Below are 23944 nucleotides of genomic sequence, written 5' to 3'. Positions count from 1 at the left end.
GCAGCCAGTGAGGAGCCAAGAACTGCCTAGTCTCAGAGTAGGCACTGTTTTCTTCCATGCTGTGGAAGGAGGATGGTCCTCTTATTTATTTTTTTTTTTTTTTTACAAACCCTAAGCAAATATGTAGGTGGACCTGGAGTATGCTTTCCTCCCCCATGGCTCAAGAAATATGAAAATTACCTATTTCTTTGATTCTTAAGACTACTCCCAACCCACTAGATAACTAACTTTTAGAACTAAGCTGTAGGTGAAACTTGGGTGCCATTTCTCTCCCCACCTGAGAGTGTGGAATTGATTTTGAGGATGAGCCCTAATGGCGGTGTTTTCCTTTGGTATCACTGTTCAGATCCCTTGGAGACTTAATTAAAATAGCAAATCACCTGTCCTTTTGACTTGTATAGAATAAACAAGCTGTGAATAATTCACACAGAGCAAGAGAGAATGGGCTTATTAAATTATCTTCTTTCCTGGGATTTTACAACAAAAAAGGCAGATGTTTCTCTTGCTGAGACATTTTAAATGCAGCCCTTTGTAAAGATAAAGGAATGAGTTAGACAACCTCAATTTTAATCTTTAGAAACCTCATGCTTTCCCTTTTTTCTCCTTCAGTTGGCCCTGGAACCAGACTCTCCCTGTACGTTCCTATCTGCAGGTGAAGATGCAGTTGTCTTCACCATTGACCTCAGACAAGACCGGCCAGCTTCGTAAGTATAGCAATAGTATTTTTACAGAACTGGATTTCTTGGCTTTGAAAATACTGCATGTGTCCTAGGTAATGCTCAACTCTCTGGTCCATCAGAATGGTTCCTTTGTATTTATGATAAGAAACAGATGAGTTTAGGGGAATTCCTTATTTCTTTGTTGTTGTCTCTTTCTCAGCAGTAAAATACTATTCGCCTGTCTTCATTTCTAAAGCAGGGTTCAGTTATCTTATTATATGTGGGCTTTAATAACTGGATGATCTTCCACTCTCCATTCACTTGGGTGCCACTCAGCTTCCCCACAAGAAGCATGTTCCTAGCAACTTAGAGATATGCTCCTATGTAGTTTTCACTTCAATTTTGTGTAGAAATGTAAAAATTAAATGATAATTCTTGAACAAAAATATTGGTAGTTGTAGTAGAACTCTATCATATCACAGCTCATTTTTACTTGAATCAGAGATTCATAGGTAAATTATATCCCCTTTTAGCTATGTGATATCATAGAAAGAGCATAGCATCTTATTTGGATCCAGGCAGACCTAGATCAAATCTCAACTTGGGCACTACTAGTAATGACCTATATAACCTTTCTGAACTTCAGTTTCTTCAGCCTCACTATGGGTGTAATCAGTCAGTCTTATTCTCTCTTTTTCTCATTTCTGTGAGGATTATTGATAAATGTGTTTGATACCTCAGCATAGTGTCTGGCACCATGGTTGGAACTTATTGAATTGTAGCTACTAATTATTTCAGTTTCCTTTTTTCATTTTTATTGCTCTTATAATAAATATATCTTGTTTTAAAAACTCAAATAATGAAGTATATGGACAAAATGTAAATGCTCCCTCATGTATACCTCCCCTGCCCACCACTTTTCTAGCTATTAATAACCATTGTTAAAAATTTTGAATACCTTTTCAATCCTTTTTGTATACATTTATGTATCTTACTATATACATGTACACTCTTCCCTCCAACATGGGATAATTGTACGTGTATATAAACTTACATATACGTATGTTCCTGCAATTTACTTTTTTCACATTATGATGTATTTTGGAGAGCTTTCTACGTCAGACCAAAAAGGCCTACCTAATTTTTTCTTTGTAAGCATTTTATTTATTTTTATGTGGACCATTTTTAAATTCTTTATTGAATTTGTTGCAGTGTTGCTTCTGTTTTATGTTTTGGTTTTTTGGCCAAGAGGCATGTGGGATCTTAGCTCCCTGACCAGGGATTGAACCCATGCCCCCTGCGTTGGAAGGCAAAGTCTTAATTAACCATGGACTGCCAGGAAAGTCCCTATGGCCTACCTCAGTTTTAACCATGACATCTGTGTCATAGCATTGGTGTACCACAGTTTGTTTAACGACTACCTAGTTGATAGATTATCTACATTATTTATTGTATTGTTAGTCGTAAAAACTATCTTTTTTTTTTTTTTTAATATGCCATTCTGGAAGCTTATTCTAGGATCACAAAGTGAGGAAGAACTCAAGATTTCAACTTTTCAGAACTCTCCCCCCTTAAAAATTATCTTAAATCTTACATGTCAATACCAATATTGAGTAAGGGGTGTCCCTAATTTACATAGCATACAAGTAAAATATAAGTTAATATAGGGAATATAATCTTAAGGCTGATTATTATTAGACTTTTATTTTTAGAGAGATAAGTATACAAAAAGTTGTCTAGAAAGTGAAGAATTTAAAGTAGTGGTTAAAGGATGGAAATGTTTTTGGCTTGTGGAAAGGATATACTGGTTATTTATATAAAACTTAAGAGGATGAAGATTGAGAGATAATGAATGGGTTTCTCCTGGAAAGCGAACAGGCCTGGGTGACAAGGGATCTGCCTTCTAGTACTAGCCTGCAGTTATATAGCTTTGAGAAAATCATTTAATCTCTTAAACTGAATGATGTTTGTTATTTTCAGTTCTCAAGTTCCATGATTCTGTGATGATAATGGAACATCAGCAAGTTTTCCAGAGGGGAGTGGAAGGGCAAAGATGGAAAAAATGATATGAGTTTGTTTGGTCTGCTCTGGTACATTGTTGTGAAGCTGAATGAGATCCTTTGGATCAGGTTCAGAGGAAAACTACTGTTAGGCCACAAGAAATTGGGAATCTGATTCAAGTAATGGGCAGAGTACATGACTGGCAGATTATTGAATGTGTAATGAAAAGGTGTAAGCAGAAAATCTGGCTGAGAGTTGATCAGTGGATCTAGGTGCAAGCAGTAATAGGTGGGATAGAAACTAAAAGGGGGAACATAGGAGAAACTTAGAGTAGGAGGAGGTCCAGATTCTGGCCTTAAGAAAGTTTTTGCTTTAGGGGTTGAATTAGTGGAAGGCTAGAATAAGGACTGAATGTGAAGGTCATGGCTAGAATGTGTATCCGTATGTGTTAAGCTGGTGCCTGAACATCTCCTTATATCAGAGACACTTTTTTGTGTGAAGTTGGCATAGGGAAATTTTTCTTTTGTACGTACATAATAGCTGAGATTCTGGAATCTGGTGATATTGGCTAACATCATAGGAGGAGTTGGATTTGGAGCTGTGGGTGGGATATTCATTTAGCCAGCGGAAGCTAGTTTGAGATATTCTTCAGAGGAATCCGTTGGTTTGATCTGTAATTGTTTTTCCCTTTTTCCTGGAACATACCAGCCCGCTAAAGACTGCAAATTTTAAGGCAGAATTTGGTAAATTTGTTTCATATGGCTTTGTGTGCTGCCTTGCTCTGGTGTCAAAACTTTTTTTTTCCTGCTGCCATTATCAATCATTTTTATGGCACCTCTGCATTTTCCCCACAGGGCTCAAGGTGCTCTGTGCATTTATGCATTAGGAGAGAGAATTGTTTGTTTTAGGTGAATAAATGGAGGCATAGAAAATTGAGTTCTTTGTCAGGATTAGATGACAGTGGAGCCAGTACTTCATAATCTATCTCCTCACTTTCTTCATTTTGCTTCTGCATGGTAACTGTTATGTTTGTCTGACCCTCTCCTAAAAATCCAAATTGCTGAGGAAATGAGATGTTTCTCTGAAAAAGAGCAGCAGCTGCTCCTATTCCTCTTCTACATCTAAAGCCCAAATTAGAGCTGCCTCTTCTCCATTGCTAGTTTTGTTCCTGAAACTTTTTTTTGACTTGTTTTCTGCCTTGTGTTTTGGGTATGTGTGTATTTGTGTTTTCCCTATTGACATTTATTTTTAATGACCTTTGTACACTATTCTTTTAATGGAAGGCTGCAGAGATTTTAAAATTAAATTTCTCCTTTGCCTAGAGCAGTCTAGGATGGAGTGACTTTGACCATTCAGAGAGGATGCTAACATCATTTACAAAGAAACTTATTGTCATAGTTATAGTTCTTTTCATTTTCTGTAAGCACCAGAAATGAGCAAAAGCTTAGAATTAAAAATGAAAGCTTTTATTCATAATCGCCAAAACTTGGAAGCAACCAAGATGTACTTCAGTAGGTGAATGGATATACTGTGGTATATCCAGATAATGGAATATTATTCAGCAGTAAAAAAAAAAAAAAGCAAGCAAGCTAAAGCCCAGTCCCTTCCTTTCCTGTCTTCCTTTTTCTATAAATTTACTAATCTTTATGATGTCATATTTGACAGATTGAATGCTTCAATCTGGGAGGAGTATTAATAGGGCCACCCTTAAGGTGGGACAAAATTATATGGCTCTTTGGCCAAAATCTTCTGGCTAAAACTCTGAAATTTTAAAGGTTTCCTCGGGGTCCCATGCCCTCCTAAGAATCACCCTTTTTTGTGGTACAACCAGAAGAATAATTTAGAAATAATTTTTCAGCATTAAAAACAGCTGTCTTGACAAGAACATCTGCTCCTAATATGCTTCAAATAAGGGAAGACTAATACTGTTTTCCTTTCTATTAACCATTGCTTGTTGTTTTTCATCGTGCATTTTTAAAGCTGGGTTTTAAATGACACTTCTCTGGAATCTGGGAGATAGATTCTGACTTTAAGGTCTTTTCCTTTTTTTTTTTTAATGTTTAATTTTTATTTATTTTGGCTGTGCGGGGTCTTAGTTGCGGCACGTGGGATCTTTGTTGCAGCGTTTGGACTTTTTAGTTGTGGCATGCTGACTCCTTAGTTGTGGCATGCTGACTCCTTAGTTGTGGCATGCCTGCGGGATCTAGTTCCCTGACCAGGGATCAAACCCAGGTCCCCTGCATTGGGAGCACAGTCTTACCCACTGGACTACCAGGGAAGTCCTCCTTAAGGTCTTTTCTATCCACTGTTTCTGTGATTCATCCTTCCCTCACTCCCTGCTCCCAGATGATTGGGAAGATGTACTTACAAGTAAAGGATAGGAAGATGTGGGTAGTATTGTCTCTTTAATGATTGGTTGTCATCATATTAGACTCAAGCTAAGGCTAATGAGGAGCAATACTTACATACACCTTTAATTTATACTTCTTGAGGAACACCAGAAACTTACTGCATGTTTTTTCCATCTCCAAAGTAGTATTTAGTAAATATATATGGTGGTGGGTTTTGTTTTTTTTTCTTGTTCCAATGTACGAACAAACAAAACCACTTCTTTCTTTCCAAGTGAGAATCTGTTTGGTTTCTTATTAGCTGTGTGTGTGTTACTGTCTTTATTCTCACTTGCCATGACTATCTGGATCTTTTGGAGAATATAACTTTTATACTTTTATACTCTTGAAGGAAACTGGTGGTGACAAAAGAAAAGGAGAAGAAGGTGGGGCTGTATACAATCTATGTGAATCCTGCCAATACCCACCAGTTTGCAGTGGGTGGACGAGATCAGTTTGTAAGGTGAGTCTGTGGCTCTTTTGTGTCTTTGAGAGTTTGAGACTGTGATGTATTGTGTACTACCAGCTTGTGTACTACTACCTTATGGAAAGCTATGAATTGCCTAGGAGTTCATTAACCACCATCTTTAATTTTTTGCCGTCTTCCAAAGAGTTTAAACTTCCTCTGACATATTCTGTTCCCTAATGTAGCAATCTCTGAGGGATGGCTTAACATGTTATAGATATTATCAAGTTCTAAAGAAGTTTGATGAATTGACCAAGTTCTCCACATAGCAGCTAGGCATAAACCCAGGTTTACTAACAAGTGCTCTCTTAGTAAATATTTTCCACCATTTTTCATATGTAAATTAACACGTACTAGAAATTTTGAATGCTGGTTTCAGATACAGAAATAATTTGACTTGGGAGTACTCACTGTGAACTTCAGGTTTTTGGCTCCCAGTATCCTGAACCACTTTTTATCTTTAGTGATATCTTTGTTACTATGAACATTTCTTGTAACACTGTCTATTGAGATATATCCTGAGGAAAACAGAGTTCATGGATTCAGTCGCCATGTGTAGCAGTTAGTTTCCTTCTGGCCCTTTGTCACAATTATATCCCATCCCTATCCAATTGAGCTATTTTTTTTTAACACCTTTATTGGAGTATAATTGCTTTACAGTGTTGTGTTAGTTTCTGCTGTATAACAAAGTGAATCAGCTATATGCATACATATATCCCCATATCCCCTCCCTCTTGCATCTCCCTCCCCTGCCCCATCCCACCCCTCTAGGTGGTTACAAAGCACCGAGCTGATCTCCCTGTGCTATGCGGCTGCTTCCCACTAGCTAGCTATTTTACATTTGGTAGTGTGTATATGTCCTTGCCACTCTCTCACTTCGTCCCAGCTTACCCTTCCCCCTCCTCCCGATGTCCTCAAGTCCATTCTCTACATCTATATCTTTATTCCTGTCCTGCCCCTAGGTTCATCAGAACCACTTTTTTTTTTTTTAGATTCCATATGTATGTGTAAGCATACGGTATTTGTTTTTCTCTTCCTGACTTCACTCTGTATGACAGACTCTAGGTCCATCCACCTCACTACAAATAACTCAATTTCGTTTCTTTTTATGGCTGAAAAATATTCCATTGTATATATGTGCCACATCTTCTTTATCCATTAATCTGTTGATGGACACAGGTTGATTCCATGTCCTGGCTATTGTAAATAGTGCTGCAGTGAACACTGTGGTACATGACTTTGAATTATGGTTTTCTCAGGGTATATGCCCAGTAGTGGGATTGCTGGGTCGTATGGTAGTTCTATTTGTAGTTTTTTGAGGAACCTCCATACTGTTCTCCATAGTGGCTGTATCAATTTACATTCCCACCAACAGTGCAAGAGGGTTCCCTTTTCTCCATGCCCTCTCCAGCATTTATTGTTTGTAGATTTTTTGATGGTGCAATTGGCCTATTTTTAAGTATATTTCTTTGGTTGCCAACAGATATCAGTTTGAAAGGGAGGAAGGAAAGCATCACTAGAAGAATGAATGACTTTATGCTTTCCTCGTGGTGGATGAAAAGCATTATCTTCCTTTTTATTTATTTATTTATAAATTTACTTATTTTATTTATTTATTTCTGGCTGTGTTGGGTCTTTGTTGCTGCGCGCAGGCTTTCTCTAGTTGCAGAGAGCAGGGGCTACTCTTTGTTTTGGTGCGTGTGCTTCTCATTGCAGTGGCTTCTCTTGTTGGGGAGGACAGGCTCTAGGCATGCGGGCTTCAGTAGTTGTGGCTTGCGGGCTCTAGAGCGCAGGTTCAGTAGTCGTGGTGCACGGGCTTAGTTGCTCTGCAGCATGTGGGATCTTCCCAGACCAGGGCTCGAACCCGTGTCCCCTGCATTGGCAGGCGGATTCTTAACCACTGTGCCACCAGGGAAGTCCCATCTTCCTTTTTAAATAAGAGGATATTTTTATAACTGTATTCTGTAATTAATTTTATTAATAATCACAGGGATGGGACTAAATTTTTAGAAATACCTGAGAGATGATCTTAACTTGTTGAAGAATCCTGCCACAAGAGAACTGGGCAACTTTGTTGCTCTCTTCTTCTTCCCCTGTTTCCGTTGCCTTCTAAATTCCTTTCCTCTATTGGTCAATAGCAAATGTTTAGCAGTAGTTTTTTTTTTTTAAGATAAGCTGTTGATCTAAAAAGGGGTAGTAGTTGTCAGAACTTTCAGGTGCTACCTCCTCCAAATCAAGCATTTACTGAATTTTTAAATTTGCATTTCCTGCTTAGAGCTCTGGATTCATGGAAAAGTCTGTGTCTCTAGATAATTCAACCACTAGGACCTTGATGTTTGGAGGAGAGTGGAGGCATTGGCTGTATTGAGAACTGCAATTGATAACGCTTTTATCCAGAGCTAATACTTTCTCAGGGTGAGAGTGGGGCTGGAAATTAGTTTTAGCATTTCATCACAAGGAGAAATACTCAGATCTTCTATTTATTATCAGCCTCAATATCCTTTATCCCTTTGTACATGCCAAATTCTCAGCACGTAATAGGCTGTTTACACGACAAAGGCCTGTGTATATTTTGAGGCACACTGATCGCCTATGAGCAGATGGCCCTTCCACACCCTAGCTCTTCTCTGATCATCCTCAATTTCTCTGGCACCTCTTCAGTTCAGCCAGTTGAATGTTTTGGAATTCCTCTTTTCTGTTTCTTTCTTTGAAAGAACTTTAGGCTCACCTGCCAGTACAAATTTGAAAATACTTTTGCTGAATATTTTATATCATAGCACCATTAGCTTTCACTAGCTTGAAGGAATTCCTTTAGGGGAATACAGAGAAATAGCTTACTCATCCTCAAGGCTTTCACATCATAAATACTGAATTTTAGTTTAGGATTGTGAAGGAGCATTTAAGAGAGTCATGCTTTTTTGAATATGACCAAAAAGGGGGGATGGGCAGGGAGAAAGAAAAAAGGTAGGCAAACGGAGGGTGGTATAGATTTGAGTTTCTGCCACTAAATCCTTTTTAGATTAGTTTAAGAATTTACAGGAGTGAAGAAAAGGAGAATGTATCAGGTGAATGAATCCTGTGATAGATTTGGCAGTGTGATTGGTTGACATGTAAATTTATTGCTAAAGGATTTGGTATAGGCCCTGGTTTATAAAACACAGTCAATAAATAGTCACTTTGCTCCCCTACCTTTATCAGCAACATTGAGAGAACACTAGATTAAAGGCAAGTTGGGGGAAGAGGAGGTGAGGAGGGAAGAGAGAGGCTTAAGGTAACAAATTCGTGGGCACCTGGATGCCTGTGGAGAGGAATGCAGTAAGGGTGTTCAGACAGTGCTGAAACCATTCTTTATTTGATTTAAAATGTCCAGGGTATAGGAAGACTCAATAATGTGGAGATGTCAGTTCTTCCCAGCTTGATCTATTGAGTCAGTGCAATCCCAATCAAAATTCCAGCAAGTTATTTTATGGATATCGACAAACTGCATCTTAAAGTTTGTGTGGAGAGACAGAAGATCCAGGATATCCAACACAGTATTGAGAGAGAAGAACAAAGCTGGAAGCCTGATACTACCCAACTTCAATACCTATCAATACTCTAAAGCTACAGTAATTCAGACAGCATTGTATTGGTGAAATAGACAAATAGATCAAAAGAACAGAATAGAGAGCCCAGAAATAGACCCCCATAAATACAGTCAAGTTATCTTTGACAAGGAAGCAAAGGCAACAAATGGAGAAAAGATAGTCTCTTCAATATATGGTGCTGAAAGAACTGGACATCCACATGTAAAAACTGAATCTAGACATAGACCTTACACAGTTCACAAAAGTTAACTTAAAATGGATCATAGAGCTGAAAGTAAAGCCCAAAACTATGAAACTCCGGAAGATAACATCGGAGAAAACCTAGAAGACCTTGGGTATGGTGATGCCTTTTTATTTTTTTATTATTATTATTTTTAAAGTTTATTTTATTTATTTATTTTTGGCTGTGTTGGGTCTTCGTTGCGGTGCATGGGCTTCCCATTGCAGTGACTTCTCTTGTTGTGGAGCACGGGCTCAAGGCGTGTGGGCTTCAGTAGTCGTGGCATGCAGGCTCAGTAGTTGTGGCTCGTGGGCTCTAGAGCACAGGCTCAGTAGTTGGGGCACACAGGCTTAGTTGCTCCATGGCATGTGGGATCTTCCCGGACCAGGGATTGAACCCGTGTCCCCTGCATTGGCAGGCGGATTCTTAACCCCTGGGCCACCAGGAAAGTCCCTTGGTGATGCCTTTTTAGATACAACATCAAAGACATCCATGAAAGAAGTAATTGATAGGTTAGACTTCATTAAAATTAAAAACTTCTGCTCTGTGAAAGACACTGTCTTTCAAGAGAATTAGAAGATAAGCCACAGACTGGGAGAAAATGCTTGCAAAAGGCACATCTGATGAGGGACTGTTATGCAAAATATACAAAGAACTCTTAAAACTCAACAACAAGAAAACAACCCAATTAAAAAGTGAGCCAAAGACCTTAACAGACACCTCACTGAAGAAGATACAGATGACAAGTGTATGAAAAGATGATCCACATTATATGTCATCAGGAAAATGCATATTAAAACAACAGTGAGATACCACTACACATCTATTAGAGTGGCTAAAATCCAGGACACTGACAGCACGAAATGCTGGTGAGTACTGTGGAGCAACAGGAGCTCTTATACATTGCTAGTGGGAGTGCAAAGTGATACAGCCGCTTTAGAAGACAGTTTGACGGTTTCTCCAAAACTAGACACACTGGTACCATACAATCCAGCAGTCAGGCTCCTTGGTATTTACCCGAAGGAGTTGAAAAGTTATGTCCACACAGAAACCTGTACGTGGATGTTTATAGCAGCTTTATTCATAACTGCCAAAACTCGGAAGCAACCAAGGTGTTCTTCAGTATGTGAATGGATAAATAAATGGTGGTTTATCCAGACAATGGAATATTATTCAGCACTAAAAAGAAAAGAGCTATCAAGTCATGAATAGACATGGAGGAACCTTAAATGCATATTACTAAGCGAAAAAAAAGGCCAATCAGCCAATCTGAAAAGGCTACATACTGTATGATTCCAACAGTATGACATTTTGGAAAAGGCAAAACTGTGGAAATAAGAAAAAGGTCAGTGGTAGCCAGGGGTGGGGTGGGGCAAGAGAGATGAATAGGCAGAGGACAGAGGATTTTTAGGGCAATGAAAGTACTCTATGATATTATAATGATGGATATACGTCATTATACATTTGTCCAAACCTGTAGAATGTACAAGAGTGAACCCTCAGGTGAACTATAGACTTTGAGTGATCATCATATGTCAGTGTAGGTTCATCCTTGGTTTAAAAAAAAAAAACTACCGTTTTGATGAGTGATTTTGATAATGGGAGGGGCTATACACGTGTGGGGGTAGGGAGTGTATGAAAAACCTCTATACTGCCCTCTCAGTTTTGTTGTAAACCTAAAACTGCTTTAAGAAAATAGTCTTAAAAATTAAAATAAAAAAAATTTTTTTTAATGTCAAGGTCCTGTCCTATGCGCAGATAATAGGGGAATTGTTTTTGTATTTGTATCACCACTGTCTAGCACAGGGCCTGGCAGTCTACACTGTGTTTGTAAATAAAGATTTATTAGAACACAGCCATAGCCATTTGTTCACATATATCCATGACATGCTACAGTGGCAGAGTTTGGAAACTGTGACAGAGACTGAATGGCCTGCCAGCTTAAAATATTTACTGCCTTGCCATTTAAGAAAAAGTTTGGGGCTTCCTTGGTGGCACAGTGGTTAAGAATCCACCTGCCATTGCAGGGGACATGGGTTCGAGCCCTAGTCCATGAAGATCCCACATGCCACAGAGCAGCTAAGCCTGTGCACCACAACTACTGAAGCCTGTGTGCCTAGAGCTCGTGCTCCCCAACAAGAGAGGCCACCACAATGAGAAGCCCATGCACCGCAACGAAGAGTAGCCCCCACTCGCCGCAATTAGAGAAAGCCCACGCGCAGCAGCGAAGACCCAACGCAGCCAAAAATTAAATAAAATAAATAAATTTTTAAAAAAAGTTTGCCAATCCCTGGTCTCAAGCATCATATCTAGAATATAGTAGGTTCTTAATAAATACTAATGGAAGAAAGGGGAGGAGGGTAGGTAAAGATTTCTCATAAAGAAGAGCATTGGATAGAGAGGAACACGGAATGGTCCATACAACAAGATACTGAATATTTAAAATTTTTTACTAATTTGATGACTTGGGAAGATAATGATGTCTTAGTGACATTTGAGAGCTGTTGATTTAGACTTAGTTTAGAGGGAAAATAATCTGATTATCAGCTGCTATATTTGCTGAAGAGTAGTAATTGGTAGTACAGCAGTCTCCTGTTTGTCTTATTTTTTTATTGGTTCATTTAAAAAACATTTCCTGGATAGTCTATTTATGCAAAATATTAATGGATTATGGAGAATACTTAATTCGTTCGTTTATTCATCCAGCATTTACTGAGCATTTGTTGTGTGCTAGGTACACACTTGACGAGACATAGTTTCTGCCTTCAAGGAGGATTCGGGAGAAGCAGATATATATAGGGATTAAGAATATTAAGTAACTTACCCAGTATTGCTCATCTAGTAAGTAGCATAGTATCTGAACTCAGTTCAGATGCCTTAAATATGGTGGAAACCATTTCACTATGCTGTTCTTTCTCACAGAGGAAATATTAAAGACAAATGGGAAGTATTTCAGGTAGAGGGAACAATATGTGTAGAATTAGGATAACAAGAAGTGACATGGTATGTTCAAAGAAGCATAGTTTTTTTGTTTTCTGTATAATGCATAGGATCTTTGAGAAGTGATAGGCAGCCATACTAAGTAGTCTGGACTTTATTTAGTAGAAAGTACAAAATCACTGAAGAGATTTAAGCAGGGAATTTACATTAAATTTTTCATTTTAGACATAATTCTGGTGACAGTATGAGCAAAGAAATCAGAAGGTTACTATAAATAATGTAGGCAAAAAATGCCTAAGGGTGGAGAAAGCAGATATAGTCAAGAAATATACCCAGGAAGTCAAATCGACAGAAAAGAGACTAGATACATCGAGAAAGGACCTGATTTCTGGTTTGGCCACCTGAATTTAGGATGGTGCCATTAACAAAGATTTGGGGGAAAGGGTAGGTCTAGAATGATCTTAGCTTAAAAAGGAGAATGATTTTACTTTTGGGCATTCCATTACAACATCCATTTGGCGTGTGGATATAAATCTAGAGCTCACTCAGAACAAGTGTGGGCTGGAGACACAGATTTAAGAGACATATCCACATATAGGGGTAAAGTGTTAATGGAATTTGATTACCAAAAGAAAGCATAAAGCAGAATTCTTCCTCCCTTTTGAGTCTCTGGCCTCTTTGAGAATATAAGGAGAACCCTGATCCCTTCTCCCAGGAAAAATACACATAAGCACAGTTTCTGGGCATTCACATATACTTGAACTCTAGGTTTTAAAATTTCCTTATGTAGAATCAGAGGAGAACTTAAGACCAGACCTTTGAGGAACATCAGCATTTAAGGGGTAGACAAAAGACAAGCCCATGAACAACATTAAAGGGTGGTTGGAAATCAAGGGAAAAAAGTGTTTCAGGGAAGGAGTAATGAACAATGTCAAGACAAGAGAGAAAGACCTAAAAAAGTATCTTGTTGGTATTGGCAGTTAGGTTACTGATGACTTTAGCCAGAGAAGCTTCAGTAGTGAGTTGAAGGCCAAAGCTAGATTAGAATGGAATGAGAAATGAATAGGAGGTGAGGGAGTGAAAATGTTGAATGCAGATTGCTCTTTTCAGTAATTCTACTACAGGGGGGAAGGACAGGAAAAGCCAGAGTAGGAAAGGTCAGTGGAAGGATTTTTAGAAACGGGCAGACAATGGTGAGGAAGAGGACTAATCAGTGAGAAATGGACTAATCAATCAAACAAGGTCCTTGGAGGGATGAGAGTAAGAGCAGCTGTGGAGGGATGAGACTCTGAGATTGGAGGAGACTGATGGGTGAAGACAGAGACTAGATCTGTCTTGTTCCTCACTATATTTCTAGCACCTGGCATAATACTTGGCACCTAATCCATGTGTCATAAATAGTTGCACAAATGATTAAAGTTTGGATTGGAAAGATGAGGAAGGTGAAGGTAGTTTGATGCTTGATGAGAATGAAGGAAGGAGAGAGTGAGTCTTGAGATATAGGTGTTGGTTTGTAATAGTTTTGGGAAGAACTAGCCAAATACAATTTCAAAAAGGGATTCAAGACCCACTGACTTACATAAAACATGGTCTCTGCCCATGAGTAATAAACCGTATTGGGGAGGCAACATGCATGCAGAAGGCTCTATAATAATGTTATTTCAGTGCAGATAAACAGTAAATGATATAAAAGCTGAGAGAAGAGATAAGCCACTTCAAAATAATATAATTTAGAATTACTACTTGAAATGAGAAGTACCTGGATAAGAGTTTTGGTTTGGAAGAGGGGTGGGAGAAGATTTTTGAGGAAGAACCTGAGCCAGAAGCCTAATTGGGGAATGTCCTTTATCTGTCCTGACATCCAGCTGACTGGTGTTCCTGCCACTACATCGAATTGCAACTCTTCAAGGGATGTTTGTAAATTTTGACATTTTCATTGCTTCTTCCACCGTAGGATTTATGACCAGAGGAAAATTGATGAGAATGAAAACAATGGAGTACTCAAGAAATTCTGCCCTCATCACCTGGTAAGATTCATGAAGGGCCAGTGGCTCCAGGCTTCCCTGACTCAACCCCAAGCCTGCCCCCAAACTTGTTGGTATGGTGGGAAGAGCTTGGACTTTGGAGTCAGACACCTGGATTTGAATCCTGGCTCTACCACTTACCAGTTTTGTGATCTTGGGCAGTCACCTTACCTCTGTTAGCCTCAGTTTTCTTATTGACAAAATAGAGATACAGATAACTGCCTTGTACCATGATGGTAAGGCCTAATGAGATAATGTATATATGAAATGGCTAGCACACAGAAGACAACCAGTAGAAAGACCTCTCCCCCCGAGGTGGTCAAGTTTCATCAGTTGTACTCCTGTCTCTATCTCTCTGTCTATCTTCCTCTCTCTCCCTCTCTCTCTCTTTTTCTCTCTCTCTGTCTCTATCTCTATCTATCTATCTCTGGGAGAGGATATAGGGGAGTTTGAAGGAAAACCTGTTTCCTGAAGGTGGTATAACAAATGGGGGGGTGGGGCATCAGTCAGTATCTGCTCCTTATTGCAGGTGAACAGTGAGTCCAAAGCAAACATCACCTGTCTTGTGTACAGCCACGACGGCACAGGTACGTGAGCAGGGCCCAGCTCCTAGGCTGGCATGCCCCCTCTGTCTAGGGAGCTGCTGAGCCAGTGAGGCATGTGCCCTCCGGTGCTCACCACTGTGCTATAGCTCCGAATGGAGCAGCTGGGGAGTAGTTGCTGATGGTGAGCACACAGCGGGAGGATGCAGCAGATGACCCTTGGAGAGGCCAGGCACTTGCAGAATGCTGCAGATGATATTTAGCAGGGCTTGTCCTAAAGCCCAGGCTGTTTGGTTGAGCAGGTTCTTACGCCTTTGACTCATTCCTGAATTAATGGGTATGATCTTCCTGGGCATTCTGCTACCCCTGGGTTGGCAGCATGTTCCTAGTCTACCCTAGACACCTGAAGTGCCTGCTGTTCCAACTGAGTAAGATGGGTGCTATACCTGGGTATTAGGAGGGGGCACTACTGGCAAGAAGCCCCACCCCAACCCCCAACTCCTGGTCCTAGCTTTTTTCAGCCTTTGCCTTCACTGCTGTGTGCTTGTTCTTGGCAGAGCTCCTGGCCAGTTACAATGATGAAGACATTTACCTCTTCAACTCCTCTCACAGTGATGGGGCCCAGTATATTAAGAGATATAAGGGCCACAGAAATAACGCCACAGGTGAGACTGTCTTTCTAGGTTTCTGTACCCCAAGTCTGTTGGTTTGAAGAACCACAGTATCTCATGCAGGTTGTGCAAATAAGAGCTACCTAAAGGAGTAGGCCATCTGTCACCAAGTGACAACAAGCCTAATTGGGCTGGAGTTTTCATAGGCCCTCCTGTGCTAGAGGAGAGAGGGCTCAGGAGCATCTCTCACCACTACAGTGATGTTACTTGGTCTGGGTGTAAGGAGACTCGACTGACTATATTTTTCTTATGATTTCAGGTAGCTTCAGGATTAAAAGACGTATTAGGGAGTTTGGGAAAGCCCTCCTTAGTTAGTGGTACTGAATTGCCTAAAATAGGGGGGTGAGCTTGTACTTACAGGGAAGAGGAGGGAATAATTCTTTTGAATGAGGCAGAAGAGGAGAAATGGTGATAGCACCTCACCCAAGTTTGCAGTGACGATTGGCCTTTTTTGTTCTGTCTGTGGTTCCCAAACTTTGCTGTACAATGAAGTCACCTGACAATCTTTTAAAGATACTGAAGCCTGGCTTCCATACCCATCCATTCTGACTTAATTGGTATGGGGTGCATGTTGATTAGGATTTTTAAAAAGCTCCCTTTGATTCTAATGTACAGAAAAGTTGGAATCACTGCTCTTTGTTGTTATTAGTGCTCCTATCAGATGTCTGTCATAATGTTGACTGGGGAGAGCAGTTAGTTTTCCTTTTTTCTCTCGAGCTGGTGAGAGGAGAGGGAAAAACCTGTACTTGGATCTTAGTCCTTGGGCATACAGAAGGAAGTATTCCATCCAGTCTCATGATTGGTATGGAACTGGATGTAGCTGTTGGGACTCCTGGTTTCTCTTACTAATTTCAGGGGGAACCCTGTTGTTCAGTCTTGGTAACATGCACAGTTCAGGTGCTTCTTACAGGCAATTGTGGCATATACCTTCATCAGTCTTAGGTCACCTAATGACCCAGGAAGCATTGACAAGGTACCAGTGAAGCACACATACCAAGGGTAATCCTAGGGCATAGGACAGTGCTGCCTAGGAGTGGGCAAAGCTGGGCCATTCAGGTTGGGACAGGTGAGGCATTAGTGAGGCCTGTGGTTGCTCCGTAGGGTGCAAACTAATGAGACTGAGGCTGTTGCTAAGGACTGCAAACTCCTCAGCTCTATGGACCTCTTTAGGAGGATATAAATAGTCTCTGGAACTGGTGTGATTCTTATTCTGTCTATTATACATGCATAATCCCTTAATTTGTTTTGTGAAAGTGAAAGAAATTCTTTGGCTCTTAGCCAATTTAGATTTGTGAATAACTAAATTTCCTGTGAGGTAAATATATGTCGGCCTGATGCCAACTCTCATGTGGTTTATTGCTTCATTTGTCATTTCAGTAAAAGGCGTCAATTTCTATGGCCCCAAGAGTGAGTTTGTGGTGAGCGGTAGTGACTGCGGGCACATCTTCCTCTGGGAGAAATCATCCTGCCAGATCATTCAGTTCATGGAGGGGGACAAGGGAGGCGTGGTGAGTATGGTGTGCTGGGCTGGCTGGCTCTCTACTCCCTCCAGTCATTAAGGTAGGCTTTAGCAGGGCCACTGAATTCTCACTCTGACAATGTAATACCATGTCTTAGAGGTCTGGCCAGCTAAATAAAAAGACAGTATAGTCTGGGGGTGCTGAGGTTTTAATGGAATATTTTCTTCCCTTTCCTGTCTTCTGCCCCTCTACAGCACGGTTTATTAAGAGGAGAAAGGGATTTTAGGGAAGAACCTCTGGCCTGAGTGAGGTATCTTTAGGCATGGACCTTTTCCAAAACAAAAGCATTAGCGTTCAGGGCACACCATCCTACACACTGTAGTAGGTAGCTAAGTAGTGACCTTGAATAGATCCTGGATTAGCGGATACAAGCTAGAAGGAGCATTTTTTCTGATAGTTGGGAAAATCAGAATATGGTCTATATATTGATACAAACACACATAATATGTATGCATATATAGGAAGAGAGAAACATGCTCACCCCCGCGACCATTTTTCTTGTTGTTGTTTGACTGCTATACAACCCATGATCATATCATAGTCTGCCTGTCCTTTGAGTTCTGCAGACAGCCTCCATAGAGATAGGGCAAAAAGGAAGCCTGAGGATCGTGAGTTGGGGAGTGAAAGGTGGTCAGCTCTTAGGATGTATCTAGCTAACCATAAATTTTTTTGTTTTTTCTTTTTTGAGACCTAGAGTCAAGAAGGATTCAGTAGCTTTCTATTACAAGGTTTTCAGACTGCAGAAGATAAGAAAGAGGCAGTTTGGGCAACTGCATTTTACTGACTACCCAAGACAGTCCTGTTAAGAGCTTCTAAGGGATGGCTGAGATGCTTGCTTATTCTTTCTTCCTTTTCATTCCTCTTAAGCTGTGGGGAGCTACAAAGAACCCAGCCATCTCTTGATGAGGTTTATCCAGAGTGGTTTTAGAGTTTAGAATGGTTCATTGCAGTTGGGATCCCATTTCTTCTTGTGTGTCTCTTATCCTGGTGTGAGGCTATTTCAGACTTTCTTCTGGTTTCCTCTAAATTTTGGGGACCTGGGGCCAGTATAGACCCAAAGCTTCTATGGCTTGAATATAAGTGGAGAAGAGTCTAGAACTTGAAGGTGTGTCTCACTGTTGCCTGCTTCATTTCCTACTTTTCCATAGGTCTTCTTCTATCATCTGTAGTGAACAAACCGAAAACACTGGAGTCTTAATGAGAATTCGGCAGTAGGCATGTAGTCATAAGAAAGTCAAAAGGGGCCAGTGAATCTTTTATTGATCATAAACTATTGTCTTTCATTCCATTCTAGAGAGATGCAGGGCTGAATGCCCTCCCCCAGGCCAGCACTTGTCTGTGGTCCAGAATCACTCTACAGGCCAATCTCCTTTCAGCTTAGCCGGTGTCAGGGTTTGATGATTAATCCGGGTGCTCAGGTTGGGAGGGCGTTTGCGTAGGATGGGTGGGCCCCAGGCCTGAGTTTTAGTGGTCATAAGAGTGAGGTACTAGAACAAGAGGTATAAAGACTGCACCCTGCAGCGAGATTCCTGGCTTGTTCTTGCCTCTGTGTAAGCTGAATGATCTATGTGGTCCTCACTTGGCTCCTTCTGATTTTTTGTGCTAACCTCCCAGCAGTGGGGTCACCAGCGCCAGCCCGAATGCAGACTATATCATTAAGTAGACTATTAGAACCAGAAGGGATCTTTGAAATTCTCATCCACCTTGCCCAGGTATCTCAGTTCTGTTTTTGGCTCAAACTCTAGTCCTTCCACTGTTTGCATTCGGGGCAAGGGTGGGGGATGATGTCAAAGGACAATCCTTAGTCTCCCGAAAGCACTTTGCTCCTTTATCCCATCACCTGCATCCCTCAGCCCAGTCATCTAAGGCCAGAGCTCTTTTCTCTGCTCAGGCATTACTGACAGGATAAGTCCTGGCATGCAGACAGGTCGGGTGAAGTGACCAGGTATTCTGGCCCAGAAGCTCTCTGTTGGCTTCCCCTGCAAGCTCCAACTCAGGTACTATATGTAACTTACTCTCTTGCCATTGGCTTTGTCCTTAGTCTTAAGTTCCAAGGAATTTCTCCCCTGTGCCTTTTTATTTTGCTGACTTGTCAAGCACAGCTAGGTCAGAGTTTAGAAGGGTAGCAAGGGCTTATCTGGAGATGAATGAACGAGTTCAAGTTTGTATGTGTTAAGTTGTCACATATCTTTTGATAATATTTTCTGGCAATGGAGTTTTTCTCTCTAGTGCCACCTCTGCTCCAGATGCTGGAACCTCTTCCACACTGCCTAAAAGAGCCCAAATATAAACTTTGTAATGAGCTGATATGTGGAATAAAAGAAGAAAGAAGGGATATGTGGTTTCTGCTTTACTCTTAGACTCAGGCTTAGCTTCAGTGTTTTCTGAGAATTTATTTGTAAAATGGAAGACAAAGAAGATTGGAAGTCTGTATGTCAGTTTTATTTTCCATGCTGACCCTGGCTTCCCATCAGCTGCTCTCTGCATGTGCAGGCGAGGCAGAGAAGGTTGGTCCAGAGAGAACTAAGAGGCTGTTTGCCAGGGGTTGTCTCCTTGGACTGTACTGCAGCTGCAAGACGGGGTGGGGTGGGGTGAGGTGAGGAGTGGCTAGGACCACACCTTCTTCCTTCTGGATGCTTTTGCCATCTATTCCTCATCTGACTAAAAGCCCAAAAATGCTTTAGCAGCTAGATCTGGGACCAGCTCTTCCGGTGGGGATGGTAGCTGCCCTGCTCTGCCAGGAAGGCTGATGTTTCCAAGTCAGACAGCAGGGGGCATGGGTGCCTTTGGAAAGAAGGAGGCTGCCTAAGCCAGAAGGCCTTTGCCTCGGCTGCTGTAGTTCATTCCTCCTGCTCGGTGAATATATCCGGAGGGTGGCTGAGCTTGAGGCTGTGGGTGCCCAAGGAAGCTGCCTCACTGTGCCGTGCTGTCCTATAGCTGAGCCTGTTGTGCTTTCATGGCAGGCAGCAGAATGCTGTCTCCTGGGGTGTGCGGGGTTCTCAAGCAGATATGTGTCTCCACTACCCTACTATGTTTCAGGCTCAGCCTCTTCCCAGCCTGTGCCTTCTTCCAGTTCTTATAAACAGTGGAATGTAATTGTTCTCTGAGTCTTCTCTGGGGGCTCAGCAGCAGCTGCTGCTTTCTTCATTTTTAAAAATGTATTTGCCACTTGGTGAAAGCCACTGAGATGTTTTTTTCCAGACTGGGGCAAGTTGGAGCTTTGGAAGCCGGAGAGAATGAGGTCATCTGAACCTCACTGCCTTTTTGTGAAGCCAGCAGTATGCTTGGCCAGTCACCCGCCCACCCCTAGAGCTATATCTCAGGATGAGGCCACCCCTACCTAAACCTAGGAAGTGAGAGATAGGCCTGGTCTTACATCCAGTCTGTGTCCAGTGTTTCTTTCACCCCGAGGGCCCTTTAGCCTAGGCTTATGATGGGTGGGCCTGTCTTCCCAGCAGCTGTCTTAACTTTTATCAGGGACAGTTGTTTGGTTCAAGGTGAGTAGTGGTTTTTAAACCGTATTGCCACATACCCCTGAGCCTATGTTTTCCTTTACTCCTGACCAGGTAAACTGTCTTGAGCCCCACCCTCATCTGCCTGTGCTGGCAACCAGTGGCCTAGACCATGATGTCAAGATCTGGGCACCCACAGCTGAAACTTCCACTGAACTTACAGGGTTAAAGGATGTAAGTAGCTGACTATAGATTTCTTCTTTCTGCTTATCCACATACTGTTAGGAGTTTTCTTTGTCATAGGAAGGAATAACTTGCTGTACAGTTCTTTAAAGGCACTGCTCTAACACCCTCCCCCACATTCCTGTCATTGCCTCTCTAGGAACAGTCCCAGTCCAGGGGTCCAGGGTGCAGCTTCGAAGTGCATCTAGTTCATGGTAGAGGGGACATCTTTAGGAAGAATCATCCCATCTTCTCAGTGGATGAACCTGGGGCATCCTTTCTTAGTCGGATCTAGCAATACTCCAGCTCAGTAGTTTCTAAGGGAAGATTTTACTGGGCTAGAACGCCAGCCTTTTCTGATCAGGTCCAGGGTTCCTATTCATTACCCACTTCCCCAACCCTTTTTGGTTCCAGGTGATTAAGAAGAACAAGCGGGAACGGGATGAAGATAGCTTACACCACACCGACCTATTTGATAGCCACATGCTCTGGTTCCTCATGCATCACCTGAGACAAAGACGCCATCACCGGGTAAGCTGGAGTGGGAAGTGAGCTCCCAAGGGCAGTGACCCTCTCAAGAGGGTAAAATGTTCCAGGGCATACTTCTCGCTGCTTTAGGAGGAATCAGGTGGAGTTAGTTGGGTTTCCTGTCCATTATTCCCCATCCCCATCAGAGCTTTGATGTAGCCTTGGAAGAGCCACTAGCAGAAATAGGTGGTGTCTGCTTTGTGTTCTCCATCACCACGCATGCACAGGGTTGTCTTCAAAAAGGCAAAGGCATGAGGGTGGGGCAGGAGCTGAGAAGAAATAAGTCGTCTCAGGTGTCTTCTGTTTTTTCTCTTGTGACACAAGAGGCCTAGGGCAGGGGTTAGCAAACTGTGGCAGTTTGGGCAAGTGCCTGCTTTTTGTAAATAAAGTTTTATTAGACTACAGCCACACCCATTCATTTATGTGTTGTCTGGCTGCTTTCATGCTACAACAGCAGAGTTGAATAGTTGTGACAGAGATACGGCCCATGAGTCCTAAAATATTTACTGTCTGGCCCTTTAAGAAAAATTCTGCCGACCCCTGGCCTAGAGCATGTAAATTATAGCTAAGACCTAACAGGCTTGTCCTTGTTCCAGGGAAATTACTAATAAGCCTTTCCCATCCTACAGCGCTGGCGAGAACCTGGGGTTGGGGCCACAGACGCAGACTCGGATGAGTCTCCCAGCTCCTCAGATACATCGGACGAGGAGGAGGGCCCTGACCGGGTGCAGTGCATGCCATCCTGAGGCCTCGTACCCAGGAGGGGCAGGCTGGGGCTGCCAACCCGATCCTGCCTGGGCAGCCCTTTCCTGTCCCGGGCTCTAACATTCAGCAGAAACGCACTTTGGACTTTTTTGCTTTAGATTTAAAAAGAAAAGAAAAGAAAAAAAAAAAGACATCCCAGGAGGACAAGCCAGAGGGGAGCAAACCTACAGAGCATCTAGAAGTGGGAATTGAGCCCTGGAATGGGGTTCCATGGAGAGGTGCATAGGACTTGGCAGAAATGGCCTCTCCCCAAAGCCTTTTTTTTTGGGGGAGGGGGGAGCCTATTTTGTTAACTGGTTTGGGGTAGGGAATGGGGTTTCCTTTTCTTTGATCTCCCTTGTTTCTTGGTGGGGGGTGGGGGGATAACTGGCTGTTCAGTACCAAGGGGCCAGACTGGGGTGGTAGAAATGCCACTCTCTCTTTGGTTTAGGTTTTTGACTTTATTTTCTTTATTTTTTAAAATTCTATGACAGTTGCATTGTTTTTTCTTCCCCCTGAGCAACCAACCCCATCCCAGGATCCTGTTTTTCTGGGGAGTCCTTAGAGCCCCTAACCATCCCACACTCTTCACTTTCTTTTCCACCCCATTCATTCTCTGTACTTATCACAGTGTTTTGCACTTGATTATGTATCCTTCACTCTCTTCTCTTCATCCCATCACCCCCTCAGTAGGTCTGGTGAGGGAGGTTGGGGGGAGGTGGGAGGAGGGACAGAAGTGGAAGAATAGGAAGGTGGTTACCTCTTCTGTTACTTAAAAAAAAAAAGTTGTTTGGTGGCAGCAATCTCCCTGTCCCTATCACTGTTAGAGGCCTAATTTTATATCTATAAATATATTAAAAAGCAAGTCAAAATTGGATGTATCATGTTAAAATTATTGTTGAAGTTTAAATACCTATATATTCTCTATGACTGCAATAAAGGGACTTACAGGAGAGAGTGAGTGAGAGTAATGATGTAGAGGTATCACCTGGGGTCAGCCTATCCTCTATGCACGGCTACTGGAGATTAGGGCTTAACCCTTATGTTTTAGGAGGCTCAAGAATGGAAGGATCCTGAATTCTGCCCTTCCTGCTTTCCTACCATGGTTCAGCGTTGGGAAGCCCCTTTCATCTCTTTGCTCCAGATATCCTACCTCTGCTTAAGTCTTGTGGGGGTTCCCAGGATGGCTCTGCTAACCAGAGACTGGCTCATCTTCAAAACTTGACTGAACTGTGACTTCAGGAAGGGTTCTGCCACTGCAGACCGTCTCTCCTAATACTGTGTGTGACAGAAGACACACTCACTCTTACCTTTAGCTGCTTGATTCTTTAAACTATCCAACTCCCACACCAACTCCCTTCCTAATGGAAGAGTATAGGGAAAGACCTCCTGGTTTGACTTTATACCTTGTCCACCTTCTCCTGTCTTGGGATTGAAGGACAAGTCATTAATCTAAGGATTGAGTAAGGTGGCTGGGGCTCAGACACCTATTGTATCACTGGTCACTAATTATCAAAGTCCCAGTTGCATTCTTGCCCTTAAATGCTTTTGTTGCTATTTTCTTTGCCCCAACCAGGAATTCTGCTTCCTGGGACAGTCAGATTCTACTAGAACAGGCCAGGAAGGAAGGGAGGAGTGAAAGGGTGGAATTCCCAGATACTCCTTCCTCCTGCCCCTTTTCCTAGCAGCTCTCAGACCAGATGTTAGCTGCTGTACTTCCTCCCTGAGGTAGTGAATGTGTGGTGACTGTGAGTGGTCTGTGTTCTTATCGCTGGTGGGGTGATGGAGTGGGCTGAAACCATGCACTCTGGAATTTGTTGTGTATTTTCTCTCAGTAAAGCGTTTTTTTTTTTTTCCCCCCCCCTGACTGCTGCTGTGTGTGTGATATGTGAGCCATGCATTCATGATGGGCTATTTTTGTTCCTTTCAGTATAGGTGCCTGGCCCTGGTCTTATTACAATTTTAGGTAGTCCAGTCTGGG

At 42.0% G+C, this 23944-nt stretch overlaps 1 protein-coding gene across 15 annotated transcripts in view; it reads left to right on the top strand.

The window, feature by feature from the left end:
* DCAF8 (DDB1 and CUL4 associated factor 8) overlaps positions 1-23830 on the top strand; it is a 44543-nt gene extending 20713 nt beyond the window's left edge. For 11 of the 15 annotated variants that reach the window (XM_032607817.1, XM_032607826.1, XM_032607779.1 and 8 more), the window contains 9 exons: positions 610-704; positions 5400-5510; positions 14215-14287; positions 14814-14871; positions 15384-15491; positions 16875-17005; positions 20584-20703; positions 21106-21222; positions 21849-22918. In XM_032607817.1, the coding sequence (XP_032463708.1) occupies positions 610-704; positions 5400-5510; positions 14215-14287; positions 14814-14871; positions 15384-15491; positions 16875-17005; positions 20584-20703; positions 21106-21222; positions 21849-21965 (930 nt within the window). In that variant the 3' untranslated portion in view covers positions 21966-22918. Of the gene's footprint in view, positions 1-609; positions 705-5399; positions 5511-14214; positions 14288-14813; positions 14872-15383; positions 15492-16874; positions 17006-20583; positions 20704-21105; positions 21223-21848 lie in introns of all 15 variants that reach the window. The other 4 variants (XM_032607711.1, XM_032607700.1, XM_032607721.1 and 1 more) reach the window with 1 other exon arrangement.
* Positions 23831-23944: the final 114 nt, after the last annotated feature.

Source organism: Phocoena sinus, chromosome 1 (assembly GCF_008692025.1).
Source record: "Phocoena sinus isolate mPhoSin1 chromosome 1, mPhoSin1.pri, whole genome shotgun sequence".
NCBI classification, from domain to species: domain Eukaryota; kingdom Metazoa; phylum Chordata; class Mammalia; order Artiodactyla; family Phocoenidae; genus Phocoena; species Phocoena sinus.
Note: the sequence above shows the minus strand (reverse complement) of the source record. Positions and strands in the feature narration are given on the sequence as shown.